Source organism: Podarcis melisellensis, assembly GCF_964234715.1.
Source record: "Podarcis melisellensis genome assembly, chromosome: 6".
NCBI lineage: Eukaryota > Metazoa > Chordata > Lepidosauria > Squamata > Lacertidae > Podarcis > Podarcis melisellensis.
Window position 1 is genome coordinate 65,337,926 of NC_138538.1, and position 25,882 is coordinate 65,363,807.

General features: G+C 38.7%; 1 protein-coding gene across 7 annotated transcripts in view; it reads right to left on the reverse strand.

Annotated features, from left to right (window-relative positions):
* Positions 1 to 25,882, reverse strand: part of ZZZ3 (zinc finger ZZ-type containing 3) — a 41,950-nt gene that overhangs the window by 14,853 nt on the left and 1,215 nt on the right. For 5 of the 7 annotated variants that reach the window (XM_081914634.1, XM_081914633.1, XM_081914632.1 and 2 more), the window contains exons 2-3: positions 17,475 to 17,625; positions 7,907 to 9,468 (exon numbers count right to left, since the gene is read on the reverse strand). In XM_081914634.1, the coding sequence (XP_081770760.1) occupies positions 7,907 to 9,417 (1,511 nt within the window). In that variant the 5' untranslated portion in view covers positions 9,418 to 9,468; positions 17,475 to 17,625. The remainder of the gene's footprint in view (positions 1 to 7,906; positions 9,469 to 17,474; positions 17,626 to 25,882) is intronic. The other 2 variants (XM_081914630.1, XM_081914631.1) reach the window with 1 other exon arrangement.

Consider the following 25,882-nt stretch of genomic DNA (forward strand, 5'->3'; position numbering starts at 1 on the left):
ACAACAAGCCTTGCAAATACATATTCACAGAGGGTACCTGCTTTTTATAGTTTATACAAACATATACAACTCCTGTGTGGGTGGGCCTGAATAATTACGACACTGAAGCAACAGGAAAAGAAACTTAAATGTGCATAATTGTTCCTATATATAACTGTCTAAGCATATGATAAAACAAACCCAACAAGGAATACATTCCTAATTGGAATATTTTCCCATTACTATTGGAAAAAACCCCAATATATTTACATCTTAGGCTGAATACTCAGGAATCTTAGTGTGTTCATTGTAGCTAGATAAACATGAAGTGCGTCCAGCTAGAAATGTTTTATGCAACAATTTGATTTCCATCTCATGTGAGAAGAAATAGGCTGACATTTGAATGGCTTTCCCAGACAAACTACTGGGCAAGTCTTTGCCAAGGGTAGTTAATTTAAATAACTGGATGAATTCCTAGTATAGGCATTCACTTCCTTCCATAGCAAGAGCAGTCAACAAGAAAGGAAAAAGTGAATCACTAATGGGAGATCCTGAAGTTGTCTGAATGTAGGATATGCCTCATTATCACATTGGACACAAAAGAATGAGAAGAGGGGACTAAGAAAAGAACGCAAAAAATAGCCATATAAGGTTCAATCCTTACGGAAACTACTGTCTGACAAGGTCTATATGGGAATTCATGCACAGCTTCTCTACATGCACATTGAATTAGTTACTCACTAATATTTGCACAGGGGTTTTGCACACAGGGATTCTGAAAGCAATCTTAGAAGTAATACTGTCTTCTATGGTTGCTTGTTATGAGCAATACCGCAGTTCTCAGGTCTAACAACCCATGAAATGAACTAGTAAGGATTTGACATATGTTTTGCATTTTTAAGTCTTTCCCTTCTAAATATTTGAAAGATCATATAGTCCTTTTTTTACAGTAAAAATTCCAACATAGTTTGCAGTAGAAGAATTAGTTTCTCAGATGACTTAGTTCAATAAACTATTTTATGCAATTTATATTTAAGCTGCTGTGGGTTAAGCAGTCTATCATGCAACTTTATTTTTACAAAGCAATCCGTCAGTCCAAATAATTAAAATCTGTTTATAATTAGTCATTTACATTATACTAATAATTTCAGATTGCCCCAAGGGCAGATAGAAAATGTGTTTACTTCCTAGAACCAAAGAAGACAGCTGAATCTACACAGAAGCACAAGGCTACATAACTAGTAGGCACTCATACATGAGCCAGGGGACTCCTGAACTATTTATTGCCACAGTGCTTCCTTTAAAATGTTCTTACACTGCTATCTACTGTTTTGTGGGCCCAGGCACAGTGAGGCAGAGGTGGAGTGCACAGACTAAAGAAAGGGAACAGGAAACACATGCTGGATTCAAATTAGGCCACAACTTTAATGATTACAGATGCAACTGGTTCAGCATAGGCATTGGGCGTGTATTGCAAAGATCAACCAGCCTGCCTGCTGGTTGATGAACCATTGAGATTAACAAAAAATTAGAGGTCCCCCTGCAGAGGCTACCACATATGGAGAACCCCTAAGTGATCCCCAATGTGGTGTGGCAGAAGAGGAAGATTGCAGAAAAGTGTGAAAGCATCTCTGTGAGCAGAGGTTTTCCACAATCTTTCCCCTTTGTCTCCCATACCACATTTAACCCCATTCAGCAAACGAATTGAGAGGCCTTTTCAGAAGACTGCCTGGGAGAGGATGGGGTGGAAAAGTCACTTTCCACCTCACCCACGGGTATATCTCTGGATCCACCCCAAATATACATTCACACAAGCATATGGTAAGTATTGAATACTAGTAACCTCATTAGTATTCTAAATAAAATTCCTTTTTCATCCTAGGCAAGGTTTCCAATCTTACAACTGTAACACAATTAACTTTTTTGCCAACACAAAAGCTAACAAACTTAATCTCAAAGCATTATTTTGAATACATATATATTATACCATTCCAGCACACATCTGCCACAGGTGGCTCACATAACGATTAAATACTAATGCAACTGAAACGAAGTTTAAAATACAAAATACTTAACTCATTACAACTGCCTTTTTTCTTACGAGAATCAAAATCCTGCCAACACCAAAAAAGAACCATACATATGTAAGGACTGCTATGAAATTGCATGGACTCATAAAACTACTGCTATATTATCAGCAGCACAACAACTGAATTCTATGCTTTACTTTCTGATTCATGTATTTATGTAGGGAAATATCACAACAGGAAATTTAAATAAGTCTTTTTTCTGTATCATCATGAAAACAGATGACAGATGAAAAACCCATAAAAAGAAAGCTAAACACTATCTCCAACAAGTAAATGCTTCAAAAATTTTCTTCATACTGACACTATGAAGTTAATTTATCAATGGCAGAACTGAATGCCCATTTTTATAAACCTTTGCTTCTCTAGTCAAGAAAAGTAAGATTCTCCTCATTCAACATTAACTAACAGAGTAAAGGTAAAAGGTAAAGTACCTCTGGACAGTTAAGTCCAATCAAAGGCGATTATGGGGTGTGGCGCTCAGATAAGACTCTATACTGTTAAAATATTCATACTTCATAAATCAGAAGTTAGGGTATAACCTGTTTTGAAAATGCAACATATGAATGTCTATTTTTATTCTTATGATGAGACCAAGCGTATTATAAATTTAAAATGGAACAAACATAGCATCTTTTGTAATATACTAACAGGCTAATGTGACAGATTTAGTGTTTGTTCTGATAAAGCACAGAAGTGGCTCACTTAGAACATAAGAGTCATGAACTTCCTGCATAATTTTATACAAGGCACGTCCTGTATCTCAAGGGAAATGTTTCATTTTTTTTTGTTGATTCTGCCATTTCAAGCAATTATTTTGTTTCCTGCTGTGGAATCACATTATTAATTGTGTATACACTAATTATTTATTTAACACACTTTAAAACCCAGACTGGAGAACAATAAGCAACAACAGCAAGGTAAAACAGAAAATACAATTTGTGGAGCATTTTAAGAGGATGATAAACCACTGGTACCAGGACAGACAATAGTGTTCCTGATCCCTTTACCATGTTTGTGAGACTGAAAGTTCCCAGTAGGCTCATTCACGTCTCACACAATCTTCTTCCACACCCAAATCCCTTCCCTCATTCCCTTTTCAGATATGACTATAGTGCAGTTTAAGGTTGCATTCATGATAATAGCAACCATGGAGAGCTCAAAACAAGAGATAAAAGCATACACATGATTAGAAGTGGGATGTTAGAATTAACACCAGTATAGATGTAATTCTGAAAAGAGAAGTGAGGGGAAGTTGCACACAAATGGTAAAGGTATGTAGAAGCCAATGGGGTGTCAATAATTTCCTAACTATAGTTAGAAAATCAAGAACATTCTGTCTGCGGTCGGTTTTCAAAATTTAGTAAATATATATCAGTTTCAGTATTTTCCAGACAATCATTACTGGTTATCGGAAAAATAACCCTGTTAAATGCATGTCTATTGAAGAAACATTGCAAATTGGACTAGGCTGGGTTGGGAGGAGAGCTCAAGTCCAGGTGTGATTCTGTCAGTTTTGCTCAGGAGGAAGTTGGGTATTTAGACCCAAACCCTGGAATAATGCTCCACACCAGCACTTGTAAACACGAACAACTGGAAAAGGTGTTTAAAAGTTATACGAGCTGGTGAAGAGCAGAGCTCAATTCCAGGTGTAGTGGTCTCTCTGAACTAAAAGAAATTTAGAGGCTGATTCAGAATATAGAGAGCAGATATATAATCATCCAAACCAGGCTGTTGATCAAGGAAACATATTTTATGAGATATTTGCTATTCTAGTCTTTTAACAGTTTAGTTGGCAAACTAAGTTGGACTTGCCTTTGGGAACTTTTAGTAGACAAGTGGAATAAGAATCAGTAATTATTAATCACATGATAGATAACTTATTCCAAAGCTTTTTGCCTATGAGAAGATTGGCTTCATTAGGCCCAAACTGAGAATCCTGCCCTCCCAAATTATTTAGTTCTGTTATTGCATTTTGTTCATTTACTGATGAGAAACAAAGTACTCTGAACATGTTTAAAACCATTATCCTTTTTATTACTTCATGTGTTTCAAAGTGAATTCTGGCACACACAATTGGGTGTTCTAAAGTTGGGGTTATTGGGAGGGGGAATCTTTGAAATTAATCCAAGAATGAAATGAAGTAACAAGTCTTCTTCAATTTGCTATTCTTTACACATACACACACACAAAGTTATTTTTACAAAAAAAGGGGGGGGAAAGAAAGCATCTTTTTTCCATCTAGAGGAAATAAAATCAGGAAAAAAAGGATTTGGCCATAAAAAGTACACACATTTTATACTTTTTGCCTTATACAGAGCAGCCAGAGCTGTTGTAACCAAACTATTCCAAAAATTATTTATGTATAAAAAATACTTCTATAGTGATTTCATTAAAAAGTATCAAAGCAGTTTACAACAATTATATCAATACAATAAAGACCATATAAAAAATTAAAATCACAGATAATCACCTATTACAAAAGATATATTCTTAATGGTCTTCCTAAGCCTAGTGACATAGAAAAGTTTTCAGCAAATGTTTAAAGGCTAAAATAAAAGGTGCCTACTGAGATGCCTATGAGATATTAATCCATATGTATCTATGAAACATTCTAAAAAGCAGCAGCTACCATTTATCCAACCTTTCAAACAATTCAACAATATCCCATTTCTGGGCAAGGTATTAAAGTGTACTGGCATCTCAGGCTCCAGGGGCTTCTGGAGGAGATGGAATACCTAGATAAATTTCAATCTGGTTTTAGGCCTAGTTATAGGACAGAGGCGGCTTTTGACATACTTCCCTTGTCCAATTCCCAGTGTACGTCCCAGTTGGTTCTGCTGGACCCTCCTGGGCCACCTTAATGGGATGGGATTTGGAGACACTGTTTTAAACTGTCTTGGTTATAAACTGGTGTGCCATCAGTAATGGAACGTAATCCAGACAAGACAGAGGTACGCGTGATCAGTCGGAAGCCAGAACAGTGAATATGGATTCAGCCTGTACTGGATGGAGTAAGACTGCCCTTGAAAACTCAGGTTCACAGTGTGGGTGTGCTTCTGGATTCAGTCCTGAGCCTGGATGCCCAGGTGGCCAGAAGTGCATTTGCACAGTTAAAGCTAGTGCACCAGGTACACCCACTCCTGCAGATGTCTGATCTGGCCACAGTAAGACACACACCTTATTTACATCGTGTTTGGATTACTGTAGCACACTCTACGTGGGGCTGCCTTTGAAAAGTGCTCATAAACTCCAACTGGCCCAAAGGGCCAGTTATAGGGAACATATGATTCCCTTGTTATAAGAACTCCACTGACTACTTCCAGGCACTCGTCTGTTTTCGGACACAATTCAAAGTAGCTGGAGTAAGGGTTAGGTCAGCAATAAACCACCTGGTGTCAGTAAAGTTAGCTCAATATTCAAATAAACCAAAACAGCACAGGCCTAGTGATCACAGCTACTCTGCCCAAGAGGCCTTGCCCCAATGAGGCAGTTGCAAGGACTAAAGGTCCCCACCTTCCCATTGCTCTCTAAGGCTCCTCCCCTGGTTACTTCCCCAGCAGCCTAAGGCTTTGTCAACTTGTCTCTCTTTGCCGTGCCCTCTTCATTTCTCTGCATGTTCTGGGAGACCGGGGGATAACTATTATCTTTTATATGTTTTTAGCTTTCTACCGGTATATTTTTTTCTGTGTTGCTTTAATTTGTGTAAACCACCTTCAATCCCAGTCTGGGAGGAAAGTGGGATATTAAAAAAAAAATCATCAACAAAAAAGGTATACCGGTAAACCCTCAAATCCCTTGGTGACAGCACAATCATCAGATATACAAGTACCAGCTTCACCAAAGGCAATGCTTTTGGCTTGGAACAAATATTCAACTTTTATGTGTTGACTGAACATGTGCCAAACAAAAACTAAAGTTTTTTTGTGAGGTGCAACACTGTTCTTTTAAAAAATAAACATAAATCCAACTTCACTTTGTCAACAACTGTTAACCACTAAAACATCTCTAGCACACAAACAAGGTTTGATATGGCCTTTCAGTCCACATCTGACTTCCAGCAGTTCATTTCCGTTTCAAAATTATGCATTCACTGAGAAAAGATCACAGTGGGGAAACATCCATTTACAGAAAACGTAACTTAAAAACCAGGTCAAGCTGTGAATATGTTTCAAATTCTTATGAGGAAAAATAAACTGCAGCCAATTGTTGTTATTGCAGTTATTTCCACAAAATGTTAACAGGGAAAAAACACTATTCTAATCCAATTGCTTTTATTCAAAGCACATTATCTAATTCCAGCAGTAAAAACATCCATTTTAAGTGATGTGACTCCAAAAGTAATAGTACAGTCAGTGATCCCAGAGATGAAAGACAATCATCTGCTACTTCTGCGTCACAATGTCCAAAGTTACAACTGAATTTACAAAACCATATTTATTGCTAGAAAATTGTCATGTTTCTCTGTTCATCAGAAAATTAGCCTTTTAACTGGCCTTTAATACTTTAGCTATTCAGTACCCAGAATGCAACTAAATAAACACTGACAAAATGTTTAACTCCAAGAATAGGAAGACATTCTTAACATACTCCAAATCTCAAAAGTACATATTAATTCAAAGTAACAATATTTCTTGTTGCATAAACAAAGTCTTGTGTTATTTACATATTTGACTACTCCATTATACAGGGGCTATCATTTAAGATCCAGAAGCTGAACTTCTCTCTCCCAGCCCACACCAACTGTCTAAGCCACTACTGATCTTGACCACAAAGCCTACCACACTTTGCTACTTCATCAGCCTCCTGTACCCAGCAAAGGCCAAATGTGGGCAGGGGGGCGGTTAAGAATAATTCACTGCCGGATGTTTAGCTGTTGATGATTCACATGGAAAAGAACTATCTATATACCTTGAAGGTTATATGCAGTTCACAAACCTTCCCAACCTCCACCTGTCAAAATGACAAGCAATATATTTATACAGCTAATAATGTATTAAACCTAATTGATGAACCATATGATTTTATTATGAGAGGGATTCATATATAAGAAGCCTGATAAGCAGAACTTCTGCTTGCACAAATGGGGACTTCCGCTTGTGCAGTGGGGCTCCCCCACCCCTCTCTACACCCCACTGCATGCATCCCAAAATTGACTTGTGGAAGTCGTAGAACCCCAACAGCGCACAGGGAGAGGAGAGAAGGGATTGTTTCATCTGTGCAAACTGAAATTCACAATGCTGAATTCCATGCAACATTACTAGATTTTACAGATGACAGTAAGTTTAGAAACTGCTACACAGTAAGTTAGCAACGTAAACCAAGTTAATTAATTTGAAGCTTATATAAACTAATCTCTTTTGCAATACTATGTAACTGCCATAACTCACTGACAATTTATACACTCTGCTATGTACACTAATATCACCATTCTACAGACTACATTGTATTTAGCATACTAATAAAATGAAGTTTTCACTCAAACGTTGTAATAAAACCTGAAATGTAAAACTCTAATTCTGAAATAGCTTTCAAAAACAAAAACAATGAAGTTTTACACTGCAATTCTACACATGTCTACTCAGCAATAAGACCCATTGAGTTCAATGTGGCTTGCTTCTAGATAGATATAAGATTGCAGCCTTAAAGTCAACTTCCTGCTATATTCTCACACTAAAATAATATACTTAAATCATAGTTCTTGCAGAATTCAAGTGTATTCTAAAGAAAACTATTATTTAAATGAAATTACACTAAGGCAGATGTAATAGTATTTGAAAAACTAGGGGCTTGAATAACAAACAAAAAGCAGAATCCATGGTTACCATAGTTACACATACTCTTTGTTGTGTTTCAATGCCACATGATCTGATTCAAAGAAATACACATCAGGCTCTTCCTCTTCCTCTTCTACAGCATGAAGATTGGCACTCTCTTTGGCAGATGGTAGGGATCCAGTAACAAGTCTAGCCTCTGGGGGAGGTTTACTTAGTCCTTCATCTATATATTCCCCGGAATCACAACTTCTCTCTTTCTCATTCAGAACAGTATCTGTGTTTACAGAAGACCCATTGATATTGGTAATACTTGATTCTACATTCGTTTCAGCGGCACTGTGATTGTTCTCCTCAAGCTGTCCATTTTCTCTACATGGAGAGTTATGTTTAGTAGGGCTACCTTTTGCTGTGCCCACCCTCCATGGTGATGTTCTCAGTGTGTATCTGTGTTCTTGAGGTTCTGACACAGATGCAATTTGAGTGGAAACACAGTCCAAAACAGAAACTGATGGTTCAGGTTCACCTGAGACTGATGTACTCTCGTGACAATTGCCCAGGTTGCTGTTGGTTTTTTCAGACTGTTCTTTTGAGGCACTGCTATCACCCACCACGTCTACTTCCTCCTCAGAATCCCTTAATAAAGGTGACTGGATTTCAGAAGAGGACCCCGTACCCGTACCTGACTCGTGTGCCTGATTAGTAGTTTCCTCAGGCAAACAGTTGTTTAATTGTTTGTGGTCCTCTAATGTTAACTGTTCTTGTGAATTTGTGCAAGGCACACTGTGGTCAATAAAACTGTCCTCTTTATTTCTGTTGAGAAAAAATGATGAGTGGGCCAATGCATTTCCATTTTCTGCAACATCTTTTTCCTTAGATGAACAGGAAACAACATTGTTTTGTGCAGTATTCCCGTCAGGCTGACAGTTGTCACACTTTGCAGCATTTGGACCTCTCCCATCAACTCCATTGACAGTCTGACAACCTGCAAGTTCTTCGGATACTGAGAAACTGTTAATTCTTTCTGCACAAGCATTCACTTTTTTAACTTCCCTTTTATCACTATCGTCCAATATAAGACATCGACAAGCTCGTTTAGCTCCTGGAGTGACTGCAGCATTGTCTGGTACTGAACTCTTGCGTTCCAATCTTTCCTTCCCTGTTTTAGAGGACAACACTTCTTCTGAACTGTTTTGTCCCTCTGAACGCAGGCAGCGCTTAACTCGCTTTAAAACTGGTGAATGAGGTTCCCCTTGTTTCTTCTCACAATTGTCCACAATTTGTTTCTCAACACTATCCTTTTCTGAAGCTGATAGTCCCCTCTTTCTAGGGCTTACCCATGATTCCCTAGAACTTTGCTGTTTCACATCGTTACTTCGTGCGCTGTTATTTCCCTTTTGAGTCTGCAGAGATTCTGGTTTCTTCTTTGGTGATCTTGATCTTACTTGTGGAAGAGAAGAAACTTCCTCTGGATGAGCGATGCTACGATTTCTTAAAGTTCGGCCACAAAAATTTTCATCCAAACCATTTAACCCTACTGTTGATCTTGTGACACGAGTAGATCGAGAAGCAGCCATACTATGGCAAGTCCCTAAAGTATGTTCCTCATGATCCACTCATTCCGAAACCTTCAAAGAAAGGTAAATAAAACAATGAGAAAAAGCATTGTCTGTAGTAGAAAATATGCTAACATTTCAATTTTATGACTAAATAAGGATCTCTATTATGGTAGTTTCCTTGTGACAGCAGGGCAATCATCTAAATTTATTAGCATATGTTAACTGCTCAATATTGACACTACTATTTATATAACAGAGGGTCAGAAAAAGGTTTTGACACTAAAGCAGGTTTATAAAATGAAAATCATTTTCTTTCAGTTAAGCCAAACAGAAAAGTTACATAAACATTGTTTCTGGCATTAAATGAACAGGAAGGATTTCTAATGCATTTAAGAGAAAATACAAAAAGGTTCTATCTAACTTCAACAGTATTTTTCAATTTATAATTCAAAAAAGGACAAAAAAACTACAACTCAAGCTGTGAATCATCTACTTCTACACTCATAACCCAAAAGGATATCCTATGACTAAAGCAGGAGTTGAAAATTGTGTCCAGAGGCATGTTGCAAACATGCTTATCATTTCTGCACACACTTTAAGACGAAAGTCAATTACTGGACTCATCTCCCAAGACAATTTGCTCGTTTCAAGCAAACCCACAGTGATGAATTTCATCATTTGACTGCAGAAAAAAACAAAACAACCCATAAAAGTTGTCTACTCTTATGGCTCAGCCCTGAGTCAACCAATACAGTCTGTTAATAGCACTGGAGCAAGTAAAGGAAATAAGCATATGTATATAAATTTGTCCAATCAAAGACAGTCTGCTTGAATTCACTGCTAATTCTAAGCTTTTAAAAATGTACAGGAATATATTTCACAATGCTTTCCTTTATTCACAACTAGAATCTTGTCCACTAATGATAGGGTCTATCATCATCCCTAAAAGTTGCATCAGGTTTTACCTTTGGGGATAAAAATTCCCAGGCTTCAAGTATGTTGGAACTGGGCTACATGATTCCTGACAAAGACCTGGTGGGTTCTTAAAACAGAACCTCACAGTTATCTCTCCTATGCTTGGTCCTTATGTTAACTCAGTGGCATGTGACTCCCTGTGCCTATGAGTCCTATGCCACTGGTGTAATATAAGAAGCCTAAGACCATGTGGGATATACTATCACTTCTCTTCCTTGTGCCAAGGTCAATCCTTGGAAAACTGAATTACCGTATTTTTCGTCCCATAGGGTGCACCGGCCCATAGGACGCACCTAGTTGTGGTTTTTTTTGGGGGGGGGGAATAAAGGGGGAAAAAATCCTTTATTTCCCCCCCCCAAACCAGGTCGGGGAATCCAAACCAGGTCGGGGAACAGCGGGATGGCAGTGCTCCGCCTCCCCGCTGTCCCCCGAGCTTGTGGGGCTGGCGCTGAGGAGAAGCGCGCTTCTCCCCAGCGCCAGCCTCCAAACCAGGTCGAGGAACAGCGGGATGGCAGCGCTCCGCCTCCCCACTGTCCCCCGAGCTTGTGGGGATGGCGTTGGGGAGAAGAGCGCTTCTCCCCAGTGCCAGCCTCCAAACCAGGTCGGGGAACAGCGGGAAGGCGGAGCTGTCCCCCGAGCTTGTGGGGTGCAGGCTGCTGCCCGCAAGCCTTGCAGACACCTGCGCGCAAGCCTTGCGAGCCCGCGGGAACTCCCGCCGGGCTTGCAAGGCTTGCGGATAGCTTCCTGAAGCCTGCATTTGCCCCATAGGACGCACACACATTTCCCCTTCATTTTTGGAGGGGAAAAAGTGCGTCCTATAGGGCGAAAAATACAGTAATGCTTGTGTCAGGAGGAGCTGCTGACAAAAACAAATCAACAAGTCAACAGTGAATGAATAGAAGATCATATATGCCTCTAATTCAAAACTTGTCTACTGAAACTAGAAATAAAGACAGTGGAAAAATAAAGCAAATGGAGCTAAAAAAATTATGCACATTTACTCAGCAGTAAGCCTCATTAAACTTAGTGAAACTTGCTTCAGGGTAATCCTGTACAAGACTGGACTGTTACTATTTTATACCACAGTTTCACTCTAAGTTAAAACTGATAGATATCAAGATGTACTTAATTGATTGAATCTCATGTACAAATCAACTGCACTAAAAACCAAAGTTAATGGATGAAATGATTTAGCAGGATAAGACACAATCATAATCAAATGGAACATCAAGATTTTTTTAAAAAAAACCTAGGAGAAACTAGGATGGGCTTCTAAACTCCAGTGACTTCGATATCTTATGAAATAAGATGGTAGTCTCTGCTTCATTTTCAGAAGGTTTTATAAGCTAAATAATATAAACATATTAAGCAACAGAGAGGCTCCCTAAACCACTTATAAATACTAGAATTATAAGAATTTTGGAATAATAGTGGAAGTAACTTATAAATTACACAGACATAAATAAAACCAAATTCTAATGCAAAATAAATTATACCCACTTCTAAATTGTAAAAATTGTCCAAGCGTTAAAGTCATTTCCTATTTTTTCCATTAAAGAGATGGACTGCTGGGAAAACAAATGTTGAGGCTCATGATTTTGATCTATGTGACACAACTACTCTCATACCTTTTCAGGAGAAAAAACTGTGATAAATTATGTCCTTTTAGTGGGAACAAAGTAGGCCCTTGTATATGAATGCAAAGAAAACAGATAATGTAACTCCTTGCAAATGAAAGGAACATTTGTTTCAAATTATCCAGTTTAGTAAGGTGTTTTAAAGGAGTATTCTGCTCATCAATGTAAACATGCTTCAAAAGCAAAATCTGAAATACATAATGCAAATATTTTATTTGGGAGGATGAAATGCTTGTTTTCCTATCTTCCAGAAAGCCATGATATCAAGGAAGCAAAGCCTAGATGAGATAATCCTAAATGTCTGGTGCACAAAGCATACTATATGGGAGGGATGGACAACAAATGGCCCTTCAAATGTTGCTGGACTATTACATTAACTGGAACTGGTGAGAGTTCAACAACATCTGGAGGGCTACAAGTCCCCATCCCTGCTACATGGAGTCTAACCACAATGGGGAATATTATTTGTCCCTAAAACTGAAAACATACATTATTCATTAAAATTTAACAAGGGATTCTGAACTAAAGTTACTGGGTTTGGCAATAAGCAAATGCTCTGATGTTTTGATCAAGAAAATAAATTGTTGTATACTTCAAATGGTCTATCCTTAGTAATCAAGCTGTAACTGAACTGGATTTCTGGATTTATCATGTCACACCTTTCCAACCTTTGCAGTCCCACAACCACTGATGCATTCCATGAAGAATGTAATGACACAGGGAAGACAAGCCTGGTGCAGCCACCTGCATGATGTTGGCTTCTCTGCCAGAAGAACACTTCACTCCGCTTTATAATTGCCAGTTGTCCCGCAACTGCAGGGCTAAAGGGAAGTATAATCTACCCTGATCCATCAGTCTAAGGACAACTGGGATGTGTGCACATTGGGGAGGGTTGACTATATACCATCACCATGTATACCATCATCCAGCTTGAAGATCTTCACTGCAGAAGCCAGGGCACAAAGATTCAAATAAATCTCCAAAGACGACATAATTCCCCATGATAGTCCGTTTTGGAAATGTGGAAAAGACTAGTATGAAAATGAAGTTAAACCCCATTTTAAAGACCCTGATCATCTAGTCCAGGGGTTGTCAACGTGGTCCCTATTGTCCACTAGCGGGTGTTTCAGGATTCTGGGTGGGTGGTAGGCGGTTCTATGGCACAAGCTGAATCCTCCTTCCATCAAGCACTGGTAAGGAAATTTTACCATCAAGAAAGATGAATTAGTGGGCTGTAGGTATAAAAAGGTTGACTACCCCTGATCTAGTCCAACCCTCTGCAATGAAGGAATATGCAGCTGTCCCGTATGTGGCGTTATCAGCAACATGCACTAACCAACTCCAACATTACACAGCAAAGAGCATGTGAAGGTTCTGCCCTTAGAACCAACTGCTTCCTTCTTTTATTAGAATCCATTCTGTCTGAAAGATACCTGATAAATTTAAAGTTTTGGATTGCTTTCTGTCCATAAGGAACAATGCCCAAGTAGAGAAATGATGTGGAATTTATAGGGAAGCTCTATGTCAGAAAACTAGCACATATTAACCAAATTAGAATAAAAACTAGTTTTCATAAAAAATTATGACTATACCATAATAATTCATATTCCACACAATTATATTTTATGAAGGGCTGGTTAAGATATGTTGAGATGTGAAATAACTATCTACATGTAGGTATTCTTGGTATAGCAAGCAGCAGCATGTGGATTCCTATGAATCCATAAGCAAGCAGTTGCATGTAATTCCTATGACTGCTAAAAGTTTCTGAAGCTATCACAATCATGGCAATCTAAGCAAGCATGGGTAACAAGGTACAGTACATACATATTTGCATTTCACAATGTAGAAAAGCACAAATCCCTAGACATCCGTGCAGAGGTAGGTGCTACACGTATATTTCCCTGAACAGATATAATTGTGTGCTTGATACAACAGTGCTCTCTCAATTATGTAATCTTGTTAATACTATCTTCTGAATCAGCCATTCATTTTCAAAATACTATGTATCCAAAGTAGATGCATCTCAAGCATTTAATAACAGAGGGATGCAAAAAGATTTAGCTTTTAAATTAAATTATAGATAAAAATAAAATAGAAAGTGGTGGCAGAAGGGTTTTAAGTCACCACCCCTGGAATATTATTTATTTGTAAACCAATTACATATACCGCTATGGGTGTAAACTGGAAAACCTGTCCTGCATGCAAAGCAACTATTTTCCTTGAACAAGTAGCTTCCGTAATAATCTTACATGCAGCCTATGTATAAACTAAGGCCCAGGGGCCTGATGCAGCCCAATCACCTCGATCTGGCCCACACACAGGCCGGAAATCAGCATGTTTTTACATGAGTAGAATGTGTGCTTTTATTTAAAATGCATCTCTGGGTTATTTGTGGGGCATAGAAATTCATTCATTTCTCCTTCCCCCCCCCCAAAAAAAATAGTCCGGCCCCCCACAAGGTCTGAGGGACAGTGGAACGGCCCCCTGCTGAAAAAGTTTGCTTACCCCTGGCTTATGCAATGGTCTGCACTTCTATATCTAAAAAGGCATGCGCAGCTATTGTCTTGCACAAAAAAAGCATCTCTCTGGATCACAGCCTAGGTCTTCAATTAGTACCAGAGACAAAAAGCAGGGTAGTGTGACATAAGAATGCTAAGAAAGCAATACAAACCACATCCAACAACTTCCAGTTCCCAGGAGTACACTCTGCTCTGTGTAACTAGTGCCACCTCCCAGAATTATAAAGCATAGCAGGCAGCCTACTACAGAAACTGGGTGTAGCTTATGTCTGAAGTTGTTACTTTGCAAAACTTCTCTACAGAATACTCAGCCTGTTCAATACATTTTTCATTGTACAGAAAAGCTCAAAATAATTTTAACAGCCACAAGTCTAACAATGGTGGCAACGTAACTCCTTTCTAAAAAGTGTCTAATCTCATGCAAGAAATGCAGCCTTTCTTCTTAACATACCATGCCTTTAAATACTAGAGTTAAACAGCAGGCAATACCCATTATCAATTATGATCCAAACAACCACATACATTGGGGATTTTCCTTGGGATTTGTATAAAAAGAGATTCTATTTCCACTAAAAATGAAACAGAACAAAGATAAACAAGTTGTCACCTCAAGTAAATGATGGCACTATGTAGATTGGAGAAATATCTCGATTATATTACACTGCATTATAAGTTATAGCAAACAAGTGAAACCTGAAACAAAATTTTCAGTGCATCCTCGTCTCCTAACAGGAACGATCCAGGCAGGGGTTCTTGCTAGGCAGGCATGACCTCCTCCAGGATTATATAAGCTATAAAGAGCTCCTAACTCAGGGCATTCCTCTTCCCCACTAGTCCTGTGCAATATCTGGTTTTCAACGTTTTGATATATCACTAGCTAAACATCATCATACAGTGGTACCTCGCAACTCAAATGGCTCCATTCTCAAACATTTCAGCTCCCAAACGCCGAAAACCTGGAAATGCTCTGGTTTTCAAATGTTCTTCGAAACATGGAAGTCCGATGTGGCTTCCACTGTGCAAAAACCGAGCTGTTGGCCAATCGGAAGCTGCGCCTCGGAACTCGAACGTTTCAGAAGTTGAACAGTCTTCTGGAATGGACTACGTTCGAGTTCTGAGGTACCACTGTATACTGATATATCACAATGTCTCAAATAAGGATGGAAGTATGCAGAGGCAAACAGTAGAGCTGGGCAATATCTGGTTTTCAACATTGCAATGTATCACCATGTCAGAAATAAAGATTTTCTTGCATCGTGATTTTTGCATAGCGCATGTATGTGTGTACACACACACACACAGAGAGAGAGAGAGAGAGAGAGAGAGAGAGAGAGAGAGAGAGAGAGAGAGATTGAGATTTGTGGTATACTGCTGGGTCAAAAATTATGAAACTGATATAATGATATAGACTTCAAACCGGTTTTGAATAATATATTATATATCGCCTAGCCCTATTCACCATACACCCACACTCATTTTATTTTTCCAACTGGTACAGTGGTACCTTGTTCTGAGTCCGGGATCAGTTCCGGAGCACTGGACACTCCACGAAAGGGACGCTTGACAAAGTGCTGCTCTGCACATACACGCGGAGCGGTTTATGCTTCTGCACATGCGCGAGCGGCAAACCCAGAAGTAACCCATTCCGGTACTTCTGGGTTTTTCGCGGACATTCACCAAAATGGATGGTCGACGGGGCGGACATTCACGGAGATATTACTGTACTCAATTTCCAATGGTTTCTGAGCATGGGGGTTGGAGTTTTCTACCCCTTAGTTCTGCATGGTTCCCCTGGGCATGCCAATATTCTACTTGTTTTTCAGTGGACCCATTTATACACTACTTTTCCACAAATGTACAAAAGACAGTTTACAGAAATCAAGATACCACAAAATAAAACAAAACTACAACCTAAAAACAAGACAAAATGTCTAATTATAAAATATCATAATTAGAAATATTCACTAGAGCAGGGATGTCCAACCAGTAGATCTCTGGCTGGCTGGATCCTGGGAGCCTTATCATGTACAAAAAGTTACAGGGGGAAAGCTAAAAAACTCTGTGCAATCCTCCCCCTAAAAAGCTCAACAACTCTGGGCAATCCACCCACCCCACGCACGCTCTTCCTCCCTCCAATGACAATAGGTAGATCACTGCCAGGTTTTTTTTATACTGTGAATAGATCACATTCTCTTGGGTGTTGGACATGCCTGTACTAGAGGATGTATCACATCCCTGGGTGTCTGGTTTCAGACTTCAAAAGATTCATCCATAAAGAAAGAAAGAAATTCATAATACTAAATATTCATTCATTTTTTATACATGCATATTTCACTACCTGAACATAATGCGTTCTCAGGAAATTGTTTGTCAGGTGAGCGTTCGCTTAGTCAATTGATTCCTATGCAACAATTTCTAATGTGTCCCCAACCACTGAATTTTGAGCCCAAAATGACAAGAAAACCTGGGGAAACCCAGGAAAACATTCTGAAACTTGCAAAATGCAAACAAGGAAGGGAAAAAAATGCTCTCTTATTTGTCTGAGCTCTCCCCCTCCCTCCTTCCCACCATGGTTTCTGCTGAAATGGCTTGAGGACCAGCAAAATGCAAAAAGGTAATCTTGTTTAAGACTGCTTACAGTCTTGCATGCAGGTCCAGCTGTTTGGATATCTGATTCTGCAATATGTACAGCAAGTTTTGGATACTAATTGCTTGTGTTTGGATAAGTGAATTTTTGTATAGCATGCATTTGGATAGCAGGACCTGTGTGTATATGTAAGTTGACAGGTGTATATATATATATCCTATCACAAAATGGTGTTTACATGGACTTCAGAGTAAATTTAACTGGTCATTAGAATAAATACAATAGCATTTAAAAGATTTAATGATACAAGAAACCACAATAATTTTAAACAAATATATTTCAATTATTTCCTACCATTGCAAAAATGAATAGAATATGAACTTCTCTTCTGAGCTTTGAGGAATTCCAGTGTAGCTCCACTAAGCTTAATAGTCACCATTGCTAATGTCCATGATGCATGCCAGACATCATTTTCAAGCAATTTACATTTCTTTTAACAAGGATACTGTGGGAAAGAGACAACAGAATTAAGAAAAAGTCAGTGTATTTACTGTCCATATGGCATGGCATATGACAACCTTCAAAGTATTCACTCTTTCCTGTTTGCAAACAATGTAGGTTAAAAAAGAGTAGGAGGGACAACGACTTTTTTATGATGGTTCTACACTTACCTACAGGGCCAATTCCAAAATGTGGTCCCATGGGATTTCTGCTTTACCCTACAGCATATCTGCTGATCCCACAAGTTTTCATCTTATCCCCATGATGTTAAATACCTATTTGAATCTGCTAAGCGAAGTAGTTAAAGGAGTTGGAGTGTATTGTCATCCATTTGGAAATGACACAAAGCTCCATTTGACATTCTCTTCAGAGCCTGGTGGGAATAGACCACTGTCTGGATGCAGAAATAGAATGGGTGGGGGCAAACAAACTGAGATTCAATCCAGACAAAACTGGCAGAGTTTGTAAGATGTTCCTCAGCTTGGATGAGTGGGATTCACCACTGCCTTAGAATGACCAAGGACCAAGGCTGAGGTTGCTACTAGAACCATCATTTTCACTGAAGGCTCAAGTGGCACAGAATGCCTTCTAACAGTTTAGGATGGTATTCATTAAGACATCAAATGCAGGTGGATAATCTAGTTGACATAATCCACTAGTTGAAATGCAGTGCTCTATGTCATCACAATCATGCTTTAAAACACAGTGACACCTCAGGTTAAGTACTTAATTCGTTCTGGAGGTCCGTACTTAACCTCAAACTGTTCTTAACCTGAAGCACCAATTTAAGTAATGGCATTTCCCGCTGCCGCCAGAGCCCGATTTCTGTTCTTATCTTGAAGCAAAGTTCTTAATCTGAAGCACTATTTCTGGGTTAGCTGAGTGTGTAACCTGAAGCGTATGTAACCTGAGGTACCACTGTACACACATTGTTTTTCCTATTGTGAACTTGTTCAATTCACCAAAACACAGTATTTTTACCTCCCTATTACATTTATAATAGTCTTAAACTAACAAAAACCTCTCACTACAGGAGAAAAACATGGCATTTGGCCTCTCACACAAGCAGAAAAGCAATATCTCTAGCAATATCTTTAGCAAGGACACAAAAATTCCCTGCAATTCCTCTAATAAGTAGCCTCATTAGAGAGAGAAAGCCTCTCACTATCATATGACCATTCCCAAAGATACTATCATTTCCTAAGTGTTGTGAAATATACATAAATCACAGATTTGGTAGTTGAGGAGGAAGCATTATTTTTTCACATGTCCATAAATGGATTGTTTTGATTCTGTTTTCCTTACCACCAATTAGCAAAGGGAGCCTCCATGCTACCTACAGTTAAAATAAATACAGTGGTGCCTCTAGTTATGAACTTAATTCGTTCCGGAGGTCCGTTAAGAGCTGAAACTGTTAAGGTTAAGACCTGAAACTGTTCTTAACTAGAGGCGTGCTTACGCTAATGAGGCCTCTTGCTGCTGCTGCGCTGCTGGCACACAATTTCCGTTCTCATCCTGGGGCAAAGTTCTCAACTTGAGGTAACTCTTCCAGGTTAGCCGAGTTTGTAACCTGAGGCATTTGTAACCTGAGGCGTTCGTAACTCGAGGTACCACTGTAAGTCACAGAACACTGCATTCCTCGTATTGCTAGTTCCAATATATTCACCCCAATAACGTGTAGGCTTTCTCCTCTTTTCAGTATTCAGCATAGTCAAAACAATGACTAACCAACTTCCTGCTTTTATCAGACATACCACAGGTAGCACAAACGCCAAAAATTTGTGCCATGCCACGACAGGGCTATGGCATAGAACTAAGCCAGTGTGGGGCTACCTAAGTACACAGTGCGCACTAGAACTGTGTAAGTTTGGAAATAATAAACTACAGTTCTTGAAAGTCATGTGATTTTTTTTACCTCTTAATTCATTAATATCCTTCATCAATATGCAGTATTCTAAGTAGAGTATAGATAAAGTAAGGTTTGCTTCATCACCTTCAAGAGCAAGAGTCTACAATATTCTCCTGGAAGTAATGTGCAGAACAGTTGCTGGCAGAAACTTGATAACTACATTTTTACACCAAGTCAGATGAGGAAATAAGTTGTGAACTGTCAATGGATGGTTTTTTGGATCAGGAACCTAAATGCATCATTTTTGTACCCACTGCTGGGCAAGACAGGTTTATATAGAAATAATGGTGGGTTGGGATTCTGGCAATATGTAGCTGGTACTCCTTAGATTGCCTGGGGAATTTTCTTTCTAAAATATGCTCACCCTATGGAAGTTCTCTATTCCAAAAGATAGTTTTGTGTCATACATTCTAAATGTGAGAGAAGGAAGGGGGGAAATAAACAACATTATTTGCCATGATAAACCAACATAAGAAATCAAACATCCAAATTCCACACACTCTAAAAGTAAAACTAGAGTTTAATTCCATTCCAGCCTCTTTTGCCAGAGATTGAATAGTAACTCATTTGATCTTACAAAACATCTAAGTATTTATTAGTTACATTTTCATGCCTTTGTGAGATTCAGTGGGCATTTATGATTTTTTTAAACTTATGTCAAAGTGTCACTATCAGCAATGTTATCATAATAAACTGGCTATTCTTTATTTTGCTTTGTATTTCCCCAAATACAAATGTAAACATATATCAAATAGCTGTTAGCAACATTCCTCACAAATGCAATACAGTATAAGCCTTCCATTGGTCACATGAGGCACTCCTCCAAACAAGTATGAAGAAGCTGAATGGGGAGCTGTGGGGGCCGCCCTGTTTTGAAACTGTCACTCTACCTTGAAAGGACACTTACAAATAGTAAGTGACATCTCCTAATCCTCATATGAAGTAATAGGTGCTGGAAATGAATAGGAATCTTTACAGAGCCCAAAGTACCACTGCCATATGAGGGAGCTAGAGAAATTATTTCTCAGATGACTGCCTATTTTTAAAAGATAGTTGTAAAGATGTATCTCACATCACATGAAGCCAAATGTTATCCATAACCCTGGTAACTTCTATGATAGATTACTACAACAGGCTTTAAATGTACATGCTACTTGAGTTGCTTCAGGAACCACAACTAGACTCTTAAAAGAGATCATATCTCATCTGTATTGAAATAATTCTACTAGTTCGTGGTATGTTCCAGAATTCAATTCAAAGTGTTGGTCTTAACTTTCAAAGTGGCACCCAGGGGCACCATAGTACCCTTAGACACATAACACTGCACACATCAACACTAAAATATATTTTTTTAAAAACACAGAAAAAATAGTAAGCTGTTTGGATTTTCTGTTATTTTGTGAATGTTTTGCATACATTTTTTTGGGGGGGGGTCTACTGTATTTGTTTTAGGGTAGTGTAGGATTTTTGCTGGCTTATGGGAAAGTTAATTCTTCTGTGAAATGGGTATTCTGTGGTGCCCATAACAATTTATTAGATTTCCAAATAACAATCTAAACCCAAAAGAATATAAAATAATGCCACATTAAATTATAGGAAGTCATAGCCATTAGTAGTACTGTCTTCCATCTATTAAGGTAAGAATCAAAATGAGGAACAAGTCCCCCAAACTGTTGGCTTGTTTCATAGATTGGGATATCCAATTGTTTGTCAGTCCTTTGAGCTTATCCAATATTAACACCATCCAAGTTATACTCAAATGATGTCAATATAGAGGAGTGACCTCTATTGATGCTGTAATCAGTTTGGCCACAATAAGTTCTCAACACAGCAATGAAACCCAATACAAGGGTGAGGAACTATAGTATAGTATAGTATAGTATAGTATAGTATAGTATAGTATAGTATAGTATAGTATAGTATAGTATAGTACAGGGTTGCAGCCCTGTTTTCTGAACCTTGAAATAACTTTTATGTTGCATTGTAGCTTATGGATTTATTTATTTTTCTTATTTGAACACATATTGAGAAAGTTTCATGCCAAAAGTAAGAAAACAAGACAGGCTATAATAGTAGGAATGGCAATATATATATATATATATATATATGCTTTCGTAGATTTTCACGGGTACAGGAATGCAGGTTTTGGTGTCCTCGGGTGTCTTCCCGTGTAAAAGTTGGGGTGTCTAGGCGACGTTTCGACGAGGTCTCACTCGTCATCTTCAGGCTGGTGCTTTCGGCTTCTTGTTACTGGAACAGAGCAGGATCTCAGTGTTTGAGTTCCTATAAATACTGTTGAGGGGGTGTGGTGTATAGCCTCCAATGTTCTGGGCAGAGAGGAAGTTCCCAGGCTAGTGTGCCTTTTCTTCTTTTGTTCCTTAATTACTTGAGGGATATCTTGAGTGATTTCTTGAGTGATATCCTGAGTACCACTTAGGTGGGTCATTAGGTGTGGATTAGTTGCTAAAGTCTTTGTGTCTTGACCTCTTGAACTTTGTGAAGAGTTTTTCTGAGAAGATGGCTGTACTGCACTTAGTTGTGCTCTGGCTTGGCTTCGTGTATAGGGGCGAGCTGTGTACAGCCATCTTCTCAGAAAAACTCTTCACAAAGTTCAAGAGGTCAAGACACAAAGACTTTAGCAACTAATCCACACCTAATGACCCACCTAAGTGGTACTCAGGATATCACTCAAGAAATCACTCAAGATATCCCTCAAGTAATTAAGGAACAAAAGAAGAAAAGGCACACTAGCCTGGGAACTTCCTCTCTGCCCAGAACATTGGAGGCTATACACCACACCCCCTCAACAGTATTTATAGGAACTCAAACACTGAGATCCTGCTCTGTTCCAGTAACAAGAAGCCGAAAGCACCAGCCTGAAGATGACGAGTGAGACCTCGTCGAAACGTCGCCTAGACACCCCAACTTTTACACGGGAAGACACCCGAGGACACCAAAACCTGCATATATATATATATATATATATATAACAAGAAGCCGAAAGCACCAGCCTGAAGATGACGAGTGAGACCTCGTCGAAACGTCGCCTAGACACCCCAACTTTTACACGGGAAGACACCCGAGGACACCAAAACCTGCATTCCTGTACCCGTGAAAATCTACGAAAGCATATATATATATATATATATATATATATATATATATATACACCAATATTGCTACACAATTGTGAAAGGCCACTCTAATAGGATATTACTATGCGCTAGAAATGTTAAATTAAAATCATAGTTAGCCTGCGCAAAAAATAACCAGCTATTTCTGAATATATGGGCCATGTAAAATAAAATGCTTTCTATTAGGAGGTAACTGTGCATTAAATCTAGTTCTGAAAACATGATTAAATTATAGAAATGACATTAAAATGATAGCTCACCATCTTACTAACTTCATGCAATGTTAAAAATGTGTAAAATAGGTAAACATACAGTTGATAAACTAGAAGTCTGTCCAGCTTGTCAAGGCATACTGCAAGAACCTCCTTGGTTATCCAAAGAGGACTCTGGGTAATATATACCAGCTGCTTAATTACACACCTAACATGCACACTGTGCTATTTTAATGATAATTTTGTCGTTAAGTTTTGCCTAGGAAATATTTTGCGCATTTTCCCAAAACAAACAACAAAGTATTACACCATCCCTAGCACACTACACATAGGTCTGGTTCACACATTATTATTTCCTACATTTTGCCAAAAAGGAAACCAAGGCAGCTAGCTATGATCATAACACTAAGCCATGGCTTGTTTGATTGTTCAGACCTAGAACCTTAACTATCACTTGCTTAATGCTAGAAACCTTGATTTATTTTAATTAGGCTTACATGTGAATCTGGCACCTTTCCTTAAACTTTTTTTTTTTTTGTAACCCCCATCCTAGATGCTAATGAAACATGAAGCAACAGCAGCTGGAAAACAAAACAAACTTGGGAGAAATAAGTTAGGACTTGTCTGATCGCCTGTGAGACAATTCATAGCTAACTCGTGGTCTGTAAAACAAACCATGGCTTTGTGTTATGTGAGAACAATATAGCAAGGGAACACATTGCCATTTTATTGACATCTTTTAAGATACTTTAATATCAAACTTCTTAATATTAGCTGAGACTCTGGAGACCTATATATGTTTTCTGAAGGCTGAAATCCTAAGTACAGTTACTTGGGAGTAGCTCCCATTAAATACACAAGCTATAAAAAAGTTGAGAGAACAATGCAATAGCCAAGGCCAAGAACTGCTGCAGCAACAAATAACTACTTAGGATAGAGTACAATAACTTGTTTATGAAAATTATACAATGAGAGCTGCAAAGTGCTTTTCTACAGTACAAAGTGAAATAAAGAAAGCAAAAATATCTTGTAGGAATTCAAGCCTAACCACCACCAATCCAAGCATTTTTCAGTGAACCTGGGTTAAGAAATATAGGAATTATTATATGCATTTGTATGTAACCTTCCATTGGCTCCTAAAGAGCCACTCTTCCACAGAAAAAGAGTGAGAAAAGAGCAAATTGGACTGAAGAAGTAGGGGAATGAGATACTTAACACCATCTTCCCTCTCAAATTCCTTCCCCTATTCTGCAAGGTGCAAATGTGTGTTTGCAAAGAAAAAACACATCTAGGACAATATTGTGTTTGTGGGTCAAACTTAAGTTAGCATGCCAACACTGTATGACACTTATTTAGAGAATTTGGCTAGCTTTTAGAACTCTAGCATTCTCAGCATTCCACTGTATCAGGCACCCCCAACCTTCGGCCCTCCAGATGTTTTGGCCTACAACTCCCATGATCCCTAGCTAACAGGACCAGTGGTCAGGGATGATGGGAATTGTAGTCCAAAACATCTGGAGGGCCGAAGGTTGGGGGTGCCTGCACTCGTTTCTTTCTTGTCTAGTTGGGTCACCAACTTTTTCAATAATTTCAACTATTTCTGTAAAAAATAACAAAACCAGAATTATTCATATAATTGCAGGCACAGTTGTAGCCAACCAAGTCATAATCTTAATTTGAGATCACCCATAAACAGCAGAAATAGAACTGCAGTTAAGGATACTTGCTAATAAAGTTACTGTAAAAGGAATGCAATCTACAAATTCAAAACGAACAAAAAAAATTGTGCTACTAAAATCCAGTCCTCAAAATAGCTAATTTGCAACTAATAGGAAACATGTGTGATAGTTAAAACAAATTGCAAAGAGAAAATGCATTGTTTTGAACTTCCCTCACAAACTTTATATAAAATTATACTAGGCATATTTTGCTTGTCAGAGGTAAAATCCCAATACCAGGAAACAAAGATCTCAAAAGTGCAAGATAATACAAATGATCTTGTAACAGACTCACATTAAAACTTGTTATGGGATTGGGGGTGGGGATAGTGCTTAAAAATGGAAAGTGTAATGCTGGGGGTCAACAAAATAGGTTTTAGGACTCTCTCAAGGCAAATCTAAAAAAATGTAGTATAAACACAAACAACTGGGAAACACTGGCCTGCCAGAGCTCCAACTGGAGAACAGCCTTTACCAAAAGGTGTCTTGGACTTTGAAGATGCTTGAGCTTGAACTCAAGACGAAAGGGAGATGTGCTAAGAGGAAGTGGAAGGACATGTGGATCCAGAATTGACCTCCACAATCACTTACGAACTCACTGTTAAGACCGTGTTCATGGAAGGTAATCTTACTCGGCTACGAGGGATCGCCAAAGAGAAAAGGAGATTCAAACAATCCAGGACAAACCAGGTTGACTGTGCAAGTTTACAGAGGAATGCACAACCCTGCACAAGCGGTACCTAGGGCAAAGATTTGTAAATATATTGCAGCATGTACTTTGCAAGCAAAAGCCCATTTCATCAAAGAAAATGGTGACTACAAGTAGAACCATGTGGCTCTGCAGATGTTCCTAGACTCAGATCAGGCTCAATCAGCATGGCCAGGGTGTTGTAACACAGTAACATCTGGAGGGCCACAGGCTCCCATCGTTTTCTACATAAAATCTACTGTGGATAATATCCTGCTCAGCAGTCAACAGCAAGTGGTGCAAAATATGCTTTCAGAAACTAACAATAATGTACTCTGCCAGCCTGCTTACCTTTGCTTTTTCTAGAATACCTTATGGGCTTAAAAAAAAAAGTTTGATAACCAAACTTGTGAGGCAGTGCAGCAGAGAACAGGATTGGCAAACAGGGCTCCAAATTAGGGCTATTGCATGGTGTTTATTTTGCTGGGTCTAGTTTTCTTAAGGAACTTGCCTTGCAGGCCAAATTGTCTCCCCGAGCTGATCGCATCAGTTACAAGTCCTTTAGCAAAGAACATCCAATACTGTAAGATACTCAACTAA